This window comes from Giraffa tippelskirchi, chromosome 4 (genome assembly GCF_054371585.1).
Source record: "Giraffa tippelskirchi isolate mGirTip1 chromosome 4, T2T-mGirTip1v1.2.pri, whole genome shotgun sequence".
Taxonomy (NCBI): Eukaryota; Metazoa; Chordata; class Mammalia; order Artiodactyla; family Giraffidae; genus Giraffa; species Giraffa tippelskirchi.
The window spans coordinates 130,623,830-130,637,270 of record NC_137278.1 but is presented as its reverse complement, the minus strand read 5'-3'; the positions used below and the strand labels follow the sequence as shown (position 1 = coordinate 130,637,270).

At 39.5% G+C, this 13,441-nt stretch overlaps 1 protein-coding gene across 1 annotated transcript in view; it reads left to right on the top strand.

The window, feature by feature from the left end:
• Nucleotides 1-13,441, top strand: part of LOC145546226 (thiol S-methyltransferase TMT1A) — a 78,176-nt gene that overhangs the window by 27,712 nt on the left and 37,023 nt on the right. Inside the window, exon 6 of the mRNA XM_081592519.1 lies at nucleotides 379-471. Within this exon, the coding sequence (XP_081448645.1) occupies nucleotides 405-471 (67 nt within the window). The 5' untranslated portion in view covers nucleotides 379-404. The remainder of the gene's footprint in view (nucleotides 1-378; nucleotides 472-13,441) is intronic.

Below are 13,441 nucleotides of genomic sequence, written 5' to 3'. Positions count from 1 at the left end.
TGGAGAACTCATGCATAAAGGAGAAACAATTATTTTCTCATCCTTCCTTTTAACATTCAACCAGTTAAAACCATGTATTTTTGTTGTTTTGTTTTGCTTAGCTTTAACCTAACTTTAGGATTTAAGTGAAAGTAAGCATGAGTTTTCCATCAATTAATTCCCTTGGGGATCATCAGCAGTTTAATGTTCAAGGGGTAGAAAACTGTTTTTTTATAGACATGTGAGCAACATTCAGGGGATACTGACTCTTCTTTTTTGAAGGAGATCCTAGTTTATCCACTGACTAGGTCTTTATAAGGAATTAGTGGGTGATGCTTCTGTAACATTCAGTATAATACATTAGTCATTTTCTGTTTATTCTACCTGACTATCATTCAGATTCACTTGATAAGCCCTGGATATTAATGTTAAGAAACTCTTCAAAATGTATTGACAGCACTGGAGGGAAAATCCTTGCTTTTCACTTCAAAGGTATGTCCTACTTACTGCTTAGGTCTGCCTATCTAATCAGGCAGCATCTGTCATCTGCAACCTCTTATCTTTTTGTCCAGTTTACTTCACTTATTTCAGCCAACCAGAATTCAGTTATATAACATTTCTCTCCCCCACAAGAGACTATTAGAGGATAGATTTTGGAACCTAAGACAGACTTTGTTTCAAATTTCATTCTGTTAACTTAGTATTTGTAAGAGTTGGGACGATTATTATTGATACCTACTTGGTGCCAGTGTTGTGATGATTAAACAAGTTGATTATACAAAGTTCTTGATATACTGAAGGTGCTCGGTTCCTATTATTATTATCCCAGGAGGCACTAGGGGTAAAGAACCCACCTGCCAATGCAGGAGATAAAAGTGATGCGGGTTTGATCCCTGGGTTGGGAAGATCCCCTGGAGGAGGAAATGGCAACCCACTCTGGTATTCTTGCCTGAAGAATCCTACGGACAGAGGAGCCTGGCAAGCTACTGTCCACATGGTTGCACAGAGTCAGACATGACTGATGCAACTTAGCATGCACATGATTCATACAGTCTTTTCATTATATAGATAGATATATATATATCAGATAGATACCTTATTTCTTTCAAAATCTGAAAAACTTACTAGAACAAAGGACTTGTTATTACTTATAAACTCAAATTTTAAAGTATATTATTTTTAACATAAAAGAAGCAGTCACAGATATCAGTTCAGTTCAGTCGCTCAGTCGTGTCCGACTCTTTGCGACCCCATGAATCACAGCACGCCAGGCCTCCCTGTCCATCACCAACTCTCAGAGTTTACCCAAACCCATGTCCATCAAGTTAGTGACGCCATCCAACCATTTCATCCTCTGTCATCCCCTTCTCCTCCTGCCCCCAATCCTTCCCAGCATCAGGGTCTTTTCCAATGAGTCAACTCTTCGCATGAGGTGGCCAAAGTATTGGAGTTTCAGCTTCAACACCAGTTTGGGTTGGGAACAATATAGAGGTGGGGAGTGGGAGGTACAAACTACTGGGTATAAGATAGGCTCAAGGATGTACTGTACAACTAGGGAATATAGCCAATATTTCATAATGGAAAGTAGAAAGTTACCTTTAAAAACTGTATAAAATAGGGAAATTCCCTGGTTGTTCAGTGGTTAGGACTCACTGCTATTACTGCTGTGGTCTGGATTTAATCCCTATCAGGGATAGGATCCCACAAGCTGTGTGGTGCAGCAAATAAAATATTTTATAAAATTTTAAAACTAAAACATTAAAGTATACTATTATAAATTTTAATTTATTTTTCCAATTCCTGAAATAGTCTATCCTCATATTATACTATCAAAATCTGAAGTACAGAAAATAAGTAGAGAAAAAATCATACATAGGCGTACTATGCAAAGGCAGCTACCATAAGTTCTGCCTATTTCATTTATAAGAAGGATTTTTACAGACTCTTAAGCATTTTATCCCAGCTATTTTCAAAATTTTCAATCTACAGAAAAGGTGAAAGATGAGTACTATTACTGTCTGCCTTTATTCCCCAAACATTAAACTCTTGCCCTGTTTGCACATCATTTTTTTCTCTCTCCACACACACACTTTTTTTTTTTTTTTTTGGTTTAACAATCTGAAAGCAAATACTACAACACATTATCTCCCAAGAACAAGAATCACAATACCATTATCCCACCAATGAAATTTAACAATGATTTATTAATACCATCTAATATAGGGTCTGTATTCCAATCTTCCTGTTTTAAAAATGTTGTTATAGTCTCTGCCCTACTCCAGTATATAATCCAAATTCCACACATTGCAATGTCCTTTAATTTAAAACAGTCTCCTCTGTCCTTAGTTTATATTCTTTTTTGTCTTTCATAACAGTGATAAGAGTCCAAATAAACTATCTTATAGAATCCCCTGCATTTGGGCTCACCACAGGGACGGGGACACTGGCAGCAGCAGTCCTGGAAGATCCCCCTAGGCATAAGCCCTCTTGGAGGTCACCAATAACCTCACCATAGAGCCCACAGACCCCAGGGCTGGGCTGCTTCAGGCCAAACGACAGGAAGGGAGCAAAACCCCAATTCAGTTCAGTTGCTCAGTCATGTCTGACTCTTTGTGTCCTCATGGACTGCAGCACACCAGGCCTCCCTGTCCATCACCAACTTGCAGAGCTTGCTCAAACTCATGTCCATCGACTTAGTGACGCCATCCAGACATCTCTTCCTCTGTCATCCCCTTCTCCTCCTGCCTTCAATCTTTCCCAGCATTGGAGTCTTTTCTAAGGAGTCAGTCCTTCACATCAGGGGGCCAAAGTATTGGAGTTTCAGTCTTTTCAATGAGTATTCAGGACTGATTTCATTTAGGATTGACTCATTTGATCTCCTTGCAGTCCAAGGGACTCTCAAGAGTCTTCTCCAACACCACAGTTCAAAAGCATCAATTCTTTGGCACTCAGCTTTCTTTATAGTCCAACTCTCACATCCATACATGACTACTAGAAAAACTGAGCAAGGCTCTGCCCACCAGAGCAAGACCCAGTTTTTCCTGGTCCTTCCCATTAGGAGGGACTTCCCTAATAGCTCAGTCGGTACAGAATCTACCTGCAATGGAGGAGGCCTGGGTTTGATTCCTGGATCAGGAAGATCCTCTGGAGAGAGAAATGGCAACCCGCTCTAGTATTCTTACTTGGAGAATCCCATGGACAGAGGAGCCTAGCAGGCTACAGTCCATGGGGTTGCAAGAATCGGACAAGACTTAGCAACTAAACCACAAGGTGGTAGTTCTATTGTTTTGTTTTTTTGGGGGGGGGGGTCAGTTGGTAAAGAATCTGTGTACAAAAAAGATCTTCACGACCCAGATAATCACGATGGTGTGATCACTCACCTAGAGCCAGGCATCCTGGAATGTGAAGTCAAGTGGGCCTTAGGAAGCATCACTACGAACAAAGCTAGTGGAGGTGATGGAATTCCAGTTGAGCTATTTCAAACTCTAAAAGATGATGCTGTGAAAATGCAGATGTTCAAGCTAGTTTTAGAAAAGGCAGAGGAACCAGAGATCAAATTGCCAACATACACTGAAAAGCAAGAGAGTTCCAGAAAAACATCTATTTCTGCTTTGTTGACTATGCTAAAGCCTTTGACTGTGTGGATCACAATAAACTGTGGAAAATTCTGAAAGAGATGGGAATACCAGATCACCTTACCTGCTGTCAAGACCAGCTCAACAAGCAGGATTTCCAAAAGTGCAATATGGCAAGAGAATGAGAAACGAGACACAAGAATTCAGAGAAAAGCGAGAATCAGGGGACCAACACCGCTCCAAGGAGAAGGTGCCAAAACTGAATCCAAGCCAGCTTTATTATACTTTCAGCCGTGAATGAAAGAAATGAAAGAATATGCAGGGAGTTAAACGATAACTCATGTGGCCTTCAGGGCCAAAGAACAAAATGATCATTAACCATTGAGCAATTAGGAAACAGTAATCAATAACAAATCAGTAACTAAGACTAACATTCTTATCTATAGATTTTCCACCAGATAAGTAAAACATGTGACTCTGAGACGCCAGTTGAGAAACAGTCTGGGGTCAGTTTTCCGACCCCAGGTTCATATCTTGTTTTCAAGATTATGAACTCTTCCCTCTGGACTTGTTCCAAGAGTCTCATGCCTTATAGCATCCAATTTATCAATAATTATAAATTTCTTTTGCAGCCCTTGCCGGGGCCTGCTTTTCTTTTATTCTTCCTGTCTCCTACAACCTGCCTCTTGAGAAACCTGTATGCAGGTCAGGAAGCAACAGTTAGAACTAGACATGGAACAACAGACTGGTTCCAAATAAGAAAAGGAGTACATCAAGGCTGTATATCGTCACCCTGCTTATTTAACTTATATGTAGAGTACACCATGGGAAATGCTGGGCTGGAGGAAGCACAAGCTGGAATCAAGATTGCTGGGAGGAATATCAATAACCTCAGATATGCAGATGACACCTCCCTTATGGCAGAAAGTGAAGAAGAACTAAAGAGCCTCTTGATGAAAGTGAAAGAGGAAAGTGAAAAAGTTGGCTTAAAGCTCAACATTCAGAAAAATAAGATCATGACATCTGGTCCCATCACTTCGTGGCAAATAGATGGGGAAATAGTGGAAACAGTGGCTGACTTTATTTTTCTGGGCTCCAAAATCACTGCAGATGGTGACTGTAGCCATGAAATTAAAAGACACTCACTCCTTGGAAGGAAAGTTATGATCCACCTAGACAGCATATTTAAAAGCAGAGACATTACTTTGCCCACAAAGGTCAATCTAGTCAAGGCTATGATTTTTCCAGTATTCATGTATGGATGTGAAAGTTGGATTATAAAGAAAGCTGAGCGCCAAAGGATTGATGCTTTTGAACTGTGGTGTTGGAGAAGACTCTTGAGAGTTCCTTGTACTGCAAAAAGATCCAACCAGTCCATCCTAAAGGAAATCAGTTCTGGGTGTTCACTGGTAGGACTGATGTTGAAGCTGAAACTCCAATACTTTGGCCACCTCATGCGAAGAGCTGACTCTTGAAAAGACCCTGATGCTGGGAAAGATTGAAGGTGGGAGGAGAAGGGGTCGACAGAGGATGAGATGGTTGGATGGCATCACTGACTCAATGGACATGAGTTTGGGTAAACTCTAGGAGTTGGTGATGGACAGGGAGGCCTGGTGTGCTGCGGTTCATGGGGTCACAAAGAGTCGGACACAACTGAGTGACTGAACTGAACTGGTAAAGAATCTGCCTTCAGTGAAGGAGACTCCAGTTCAATTCCTGGGTCAGGAGAAGGGATAGGCTACCCACTCCAGTATTTTTGGGCTTCCCTTGTGGCTCAGCTGGTAAAGAATCCATCTGCCATGAAGGAGACCTGGGTTCAATCCCGGGGTTGGGAAGATTCTCTGGAGAAGGGAAAGGCGACCCACTCCAGTATTCTGGCCTGGAGAATTCCATGGACTTTATATAAAGTCTATAGGGTTGCAAAGAGTTGGACATGACTGAGTGACTTTCACTTTCCCATTAGGAAGCTTACACGAGCCTCTTAGCTTCCTCCATCACAGGGCATACAGAAGAAGCAAGAAGAACCACAATGCCACAGCTGCTAGAACAAAAACCACATTACAGAAAGTTAATCAGGAGGAAAAAGCAGAAGTTATGTCCCAGTTGGAAGGACAAGATAAAACCCCAGAAAAACAACTAAATGAAATGGAGATAGACAACCTTCCAGAAAAAGAATTCAGAATAATGATAGTGAAGATGATCCAGGATCTCTAGAAAACAATGGAGAAGAGGCAAGAAATGTTTACCAAAGACCTACAAGAACTAAAGAACAAGCAAAGATGAATAATGCTCTAGAAGGAATCAATAGTAGACTAACTGAGGCAGAAGAACAGATAAATGACCTGGAGGACAGAATGGAGGAAATCACTACCACAGAACAGAATCTAGAAAAAAGAATGAAAAAAAAATGAAGACACCCTAAGAGACCTCTGGGACAACATGAAATGCACCAACATTCACATTATAGAGGTCTCAGAAAGAGAAGAAAGGACCTGAAAAAATATTTGAAGCGATAATAGCTCAAAAATTTCTGAACGTGGGAAAGGAAGTAGTCACCCAAGTCCAGGAAGCGCAGAGTTCCAGGCAAGATAAATCCAAGGAGGAACACACTCAGACACATAGTCATCCAACTGACAAAAATTAAAGACAAAGATAAAATATTAAAAGCAACAAGGGAAAAACAACATACAAGGGAACTCCCATCAAGTTATCAGCTGATTTCTTAACAGAAACTCTACAAGCCAGAAAGGAATGGCATGATATATTTAAAGTGATGAAAGGGAAGAACCTACAACCAAGAATATTCTACCTAGAAAGAGTCTCATTCAGATTTGATGGAGAAATTTAAAGCTTTCCAGATAAGCAAAAGTTAACAGAATTCAGCATCACCAAACCAGCATTACAACAAATGCTAAAGGAACTTCTCTAGGCAGGAAACCCAAGAGAAGGAAAAGATCTACAGAAAATAAACTCAAAACAATTAAGAAAATGGTAACAGGATCATACATATTGAAAATTACCTTAAATTTAATGGATTAAATGCATCAACCAAAAGACATAGGCTAGCTGGGTGGGTGAAAACATGTTCATCTATGCACTTCCACTTACCACATCACTCTGCTTGAACACCCCAAATTGTATGTCATTATTCTATATTGTTAGGTTAATCATGTTCCCATTATGGCTTACAGTTGTAATTATCTTTTATTTCCTGTCTGGCTATTGATTGTGAAAACTGATAAACATCTTTTACTATTCTGATTATGCAACTGTCACTCACTTAATACCATTATATCATGATTTGTCATTGGACAAATAATAGAAGTCTATATGATCAAAACTACCATTTAATAGGAAAATATGTAATCACTTTTTAAAATACAGATGCATATCAGAATTATCTTGGAATTTTTTTGAAAAATACAAATGTCCAGGTATTTTTTTTTCTCCAAAGCTCCAGATATGTTTCCAATGAGCAGCCATGTTTCAAAACAACTAGACTATATGATGACTGTTTATCTAGCTTGTTTCGCTTTTTCTATTTCATATTCAGTGCTCTCGTTTCATTTAGTTTATGTTTTCCAATTTCTCCATCTCTTTTTTTCTTTCTCAAGCCTTTATCAAGCACAGTTTTTGCATACTTGTAAACAGTATGTATATCAGAAAACTTACAAATTTTAGGCTAACTAAAAAATTTATAACATTTTGATTCCACTTGTTTGACTTAATATGAATAGAATGCTAGATTTCTAATAAAAAATAGATATGCAACAAGCAACAAAGGTTTACTGTATAGCACAGGGAACTACAGTCAGTATCTTGTAATAACCTATAATGGAAAATAATTTCAAAAATAATATTTGTGTATATGTATAACTGATCCACTTTGCTGTGAACCTGAAACACTGTAAGTCAACTACACTTCAATAAAATATATATATTAAGAAAAAAAGAATCAAAATAGACTTGAATAAATGAAATGCTTTAGTACTGTGAATTTTAATAAAATACTCTTTTAAACCTTGGACATTATTTAAGGATAATATATGATTTCAAGCATATTAACATTGATTTAAAAAAAAGAATCTTCTGCATTCTGAATTTATCTGCATTGCTCATGATAAGTCAGAGTAAAGGTTTTTTCACAAGTACTGTTGTTGTTGTTCAGTTGCCAAGTTGTGTCTGACTCTTCACCACCCCACACACTGCAGGACACAAGGCTTCCCTGTCTCTCATCATCTCCCAGAGTTTGCCCAAGTTCAAATCCATTGTATCAGGTAATGCCACCCAACAATTTCATCCTATGTCGCCCTCTTCTCCTCCTGCTTTCAATCCTTCCCAGCATTAGGGTCTTTTCCAATGAGTCAGCTGTTCGCATCAGGTTGCCAAAGTGTTGGAGCTTCAGCATCAATCCTTCAAAGAGTATTCAGGGTTGATTTCCTTTAAGGTTGACTAGTTTGAGCTCCTTGCTGTCGAAGAGACTCTCAAGAGTCTTCTCCAGCACCACAATTCTTAAGCATCAATTCTTCGGCACTTTGCCTTCTTAATTGTCCAGCTCTCACATCCATACATGACTACTGGAAAGACCATGGCTTTGACTATATAGACCTTTGTCAGCAAAGTGATGTCAGAATGATCTCTGTTTGTTTCCAAGGCAAACCATTCAGTATCATGGTAATCCAAGCCTATGCCCCAACCAGTAACGCTGAAGAAGCTGAAGTTGAACGGTTCTATGAAGACGTACAAGACCTTTTAGAACTAACACCCAAAAAAGATGTCCTTTTCATTATAGGGGACTGGAATGCAAAAGTAGGAAGTCAAGAAACACCTGGAGTAACAGGCAAATTTGGCCTTGGAGTACAAAATGAAGCAGGGCAAAGGCTAACAGAGTTTTGCCAAGAGAACACACTGGTCATAGCATGAATCCTCTTCCAACAACACAAGAGAAGACTCTACACATCGACATCACCAGATGGTCAATACCGAAATCAGATTGATTATATTCTTTGCAGCCAAAGATGGAGAAGCCCTATACAGTCAGCAAAAACAAGACCAGGAGCTGACTGTGGCTCAGATCATGAACTCCTTATTGCCAAATTCAGACTGAAATTGAAGAAAGCAGGGAAAACCACTAGACCATTCAGGTATGACCTAAATCAAATCCCCTATGATTATACAGTGGAAGTGAGAAATAGATTTAAGGGACTAGATCTGATAGACAGAGTGCCTGATGAACTATGGATGGAGGTTCATGACATTGTACAGGAGACAGGGAGCAAGACCATCCCCATGGAAAAGAAATGCAAAAAAGCAAAATGGCTGTCTGAGGAGGCCTGACAAATAGCTGTGAAAAGAAGGGGAGCGAAAAGCAAAGGAGAAAAGGAAAGATATTCCCATTTGAATGCAGAGTTCCAAAGAATAGCAAGGAGAGATAAGAAAAAAAATTTAAAAAAAAAAAAAAAAGAAGAAGAAAGAAAAAAAAAAAAAAGAAAGCCTTCTTCAGCAATCAATGCAAAGAAATAGAGGAAAACAATAGAATGGGAAAGACTAGAGATCTCTTCAAGAAAATTAGAGATACCAAGGAAACATTTCATGCAAAGATGGGCTCAATAAAGGACAGAAATGGTATGGACCTAACAGAAGCAGAAGATATTAAGAAGAGGTGGCAAGAATACACAGAAGAACTGTACAAAAAAAGATCTTCACGACCCAGATAATCACGATGGTGTGATCACTGACCTAGAGCCAGACATCCTAGAATGTGAAGTCAAGTGGGCCTTAGAACGCATCACTACAAACAAAGCTAGTGGAGGTGATGGAATTCCAGTTGAGCAATTTCAAATCCTCAAAGATGATGCTGTGAAAGTGTTGCACTCGATATGTCAACAAATCTGAAAACTCAGCAGTGGCCACGGGACTGGAAAAGGTCAGTTTTCATTCCAATCCCAAAGAAGGGCAATGCCAAAGAATGCTCAAACTACCACACAATTGCACTCATCTCACACGCTAGTAAAGTAATGCTTAAAATTCTCCAAGCCAGGCTTCAGCAATACGTGAACCGTGAACTTCCAGATGTTCAAGCTGGTTTTAGAAAAGGGAGAGGAACCAGAGATCAAATTGCCAACATCTGTTGGATCATCAAAAAAAGCAAGAGAGTTCCAGAAAAACATCTATTTCTGCTTTATTGACTATGCCAAAGCCTTTGACTGTGTGGATCACAATAAAGTGTGGAAAATTCTGAAAGAGATGGGAATACCAGACCACCTGACCTGCCTCTTGAGAAACCTGTATTCAGGTCAGGAAGCAACAGTTAGAACTGGACATGGAACAACAGACTGGTTCCAAATAGGAAAAGGAGTACGTCAAGGCTGTATATTGTCACCCTGCTTATTTAACTTCTATGCAGAGTACATCATGAGAAACGCTGGGCTGGAAGAAACACAAGCTGGAATCAAGACTGCCAGAAGAAATATCAATGACCTCAGATATGCAGATGACACCACCATTATGGCAGAAAGTGAAGAAGAACTAAAGAGCCTCTTGATGAAAGTGAAAGAGGAGAGTGAAAAAGTTGGTTTAAAGCTCAACGTTCAGAAAACTAAGATCATGGCATCTGGTCCCATCACTTCATGGGAAGTAGATGGGGAAACAGTGGAAACAGTGTCAGACTTTATTTTTGGGGTCCCCAAATCACTGTTGATGTTGATTGCAGCCATGAAATTAAAAGACGCTTACTCCTTGGAAGGAAGGTTATGACCAACCTAGACAGCATATTAAAAAGCAGAAACATTACTTTGCCAACAAAGGTCTGTCTGGTCAAGGCTATGGTTTTTCCAGTGGTCATTTGTGAATGTGAGAGTTGGACTGTGAAGAAAGCTGAGCGCCGAAGAATTGATGCTTTTTTTTGAGTTTATTTTCTAATTTTACAACATTGTATTTGTTCTGCCATACATTGATATGAATCCACCATGGGTATACATGCTTTCCCCCTCCAGAACCCCCCCTTCCACCTTCCTCCCCATCCCATCCCTCCAGGCCATCCCAGTGCACCAGCCCCAAGCACCCTGTATAATGCAGAATTGATGCTTTTGAACTGTGGTGTTGGAGAAGACTCTTGCGAGTCCCTTGGACTGCAAGAAGATCCAACCAGTCCATCCTAAAGGAGATCAGTCCTGGGTGTTCATTGGAAGGACAGATGTTGAAGCTGAAACTCCAATACTTTAGCCACCTCATGCAAAGAGTTGACTCATTGGAAAAGACCCTGATGCTGGGAAGGATTGGGGGCAGTGGGAGAAGGGGCCGACAGAGGATGAGATGGTTGGATGGCATCACCGACTCGATGGACATGGGTTTGGGTAAACTCTGGGAGTTGGTGATGGACAGGGAGGCCTGGCGTGCTGAGATTCATGGGGTCACAAAGAGTCGGACATGACTGAGTGACTGAACTGAACTGAACTGATGAACATTCTTTGGCATTGCCCTTCTTTGGGATTGGAATGAAAACTGACCTTTTCCAGTCCTGTGGCCAATGCTGAGTTTTCCAAATTTGCTGGCATATTGAGTGTAGCACTTTCACAGCATCATCTTTTAGGATTTGAAATAGCTCAGCTGGAATCCCATCACCTCTATTAGCTTTGTTCGTAGTGATGCTTCCTAAGGCTCACTTGACTTTGCACTCCAAGATGTCTAGCTCTAGGTGAGTGATCACACCATCATAGTTATCTTGCCACCACTTAATCTCTTCTGCTTCTGTTTGGTCCTTAGCATTTCTGTCCTTTTTTGCGCCAATCCTTGTGTGAAATGTTCCCTTGATATCTTCAATTTTCTTGAAGAGATCTCTAGTTTTTCCCATTCTGTTGTTTTCCTCTATTTCTTTGCATTGATCACTTAGGACGACTTTCTTATCTCTCCTTGCTATTCTTTGGAACTCTGCATTCAGATGGGTATATCTTTCCTTTTCTCTTTTGCCTTTTGCTTTTCTCAGCTATTTGAAAGGCCTCCTCAGACAACCATTCTGCCTTTTTGCATTTCTTTTTCTTGGTGATGGTTTTGATCACCGCCTCCTGTACGATGTCACAAACCTCCATCCATATTTCTTCAGGCACTCTATCACATCTAATCCTTTGAATCTATTTGTCACTTCCACTGTATAATTGTAAGGGATTTGATTTAGGTCAAACCTGAATGGTTGTAGTGGTTTTCCCTACTTTCTTCAATTTCAGTCTGAATTTGGCAATAAGGAGTTCATGATCTGATCCCCAGTCAGCTCCCAGTCTTGTTTTTGCTCACTGTGTAGAGCTTCTCCATCTTCAGCTGCAAAGAATATAATCCATCTGATTTTGGTATTGACTATCTGGTGACGTCCATGTGTAGAGTCTTCTCTTGTGTTGTTGGAAGAAAGTGCTTGCTATGACCAGTGTGTTGTCTTGGCAAAACTCTGTTAGCCTTTGCCCTGCTTCATTTTGTCCTCCAAGGCCAAACTTGCCTGTTACTCCAAGTATCTCCTGACTTCCTACTTTTGCATTCCAATGCCCAATGATGAATAGGACTTTGTCTTTTTTTTTTTTTTGATGTTAGTTCTAGGAGGTCTTTTAGGTCTTCATAAAACTGATCAACTTTAGTTTTTTCAGCATTGGTGTTTGGGGCACAGACTTGGATTACTACATTTATGACATAAATAATATACTTCTACTGTATTCCATCAAAACATACAATGTCAGTTTGTCCCATTATAGGTGATGCTGTTTGATCATCTTATCACTTTTATCTTGAATAAAGTGGTATTTGCCATATTTTCTTATTGCAAAGATATTCTTTTTTCTTTCATAATTAATTAATAACCTTTGAGAGGATACTTGGAGATCATATGAATATCCTTTTCCTCAAGAAATTTACACTCAATGGTTTTAGTTGAAATTCCTTGCTCAAATCAACTGCTACATTTAGGGTTGCAAAATGCTTATTTCTCATTCTTTTTATATTTATTAGCAAGTATTTTTCTGCAAAAGAACTTTCTTCTTCTCTCTTCTCCTTTTTTTCAACATCATAATGGGTCATAGGGCACTTTTTAAAATTTAGTGTGTAATCCAGTTACCATCGTTATTCTTTTGGTGCCCAAACTGTTGCAGATTTGGCCAATGAAATTCAAGGTGGCTTCTGTGTTCTTTTGACATTCCTCCATTAGCTTTTAAGGACTTCCTTTCTAGCACAACAAGATGTTCTAGGTTAAACTTTTAGTTTTCCTGACTCATATCTAAAACCACTCAATTCTCCAAGGAACCCTAATTTCTTTTAATGGGGAATGGTTTTAAAAACCAAGAATAAGGAATAGTCATTGCTACTGAGTTGTCATTAATTCTAGGTTCAGTGGACAGAAATAAGAAATACATTTTTTAAGGCATGACTTCATCCTGGTTGGACTTCTCTGGTGGCTCAGACGGTAAAGAATCTGCCTGCAATGCAGAAGACCTGGATTCCATCCCTGGGTCGAGAGTATTCTTGCCTGGAGAATCCCATGGACAGAGGAGCCTGGCGGGCTATAATCCATGGGGTTGCAAAGATTTGGACACCATTGAGTGACTAACACTTCATACTGATATTTCCAATTTAAATCCAACACAAAAGTGTTATTCAGTACCTTTCCCCAGTTCATATTTGCACCTCCCTTCTTTTGCAATAATTACCCACAACATAATTTACTAATTTGCTCTGTAACACACACAAAATAGTTTCACAATCACTACACTGAAATCTATACCAGTAGACACTTACTTGGTAAAATGCAAGACTTCACTGTATCTCTTTTTTCATTCTTAGAATATATCCCACTGTGAGGACAGAGTACTATATTGAAAGTTACATGAATTAATTTTCTGTGCAGTAATTTT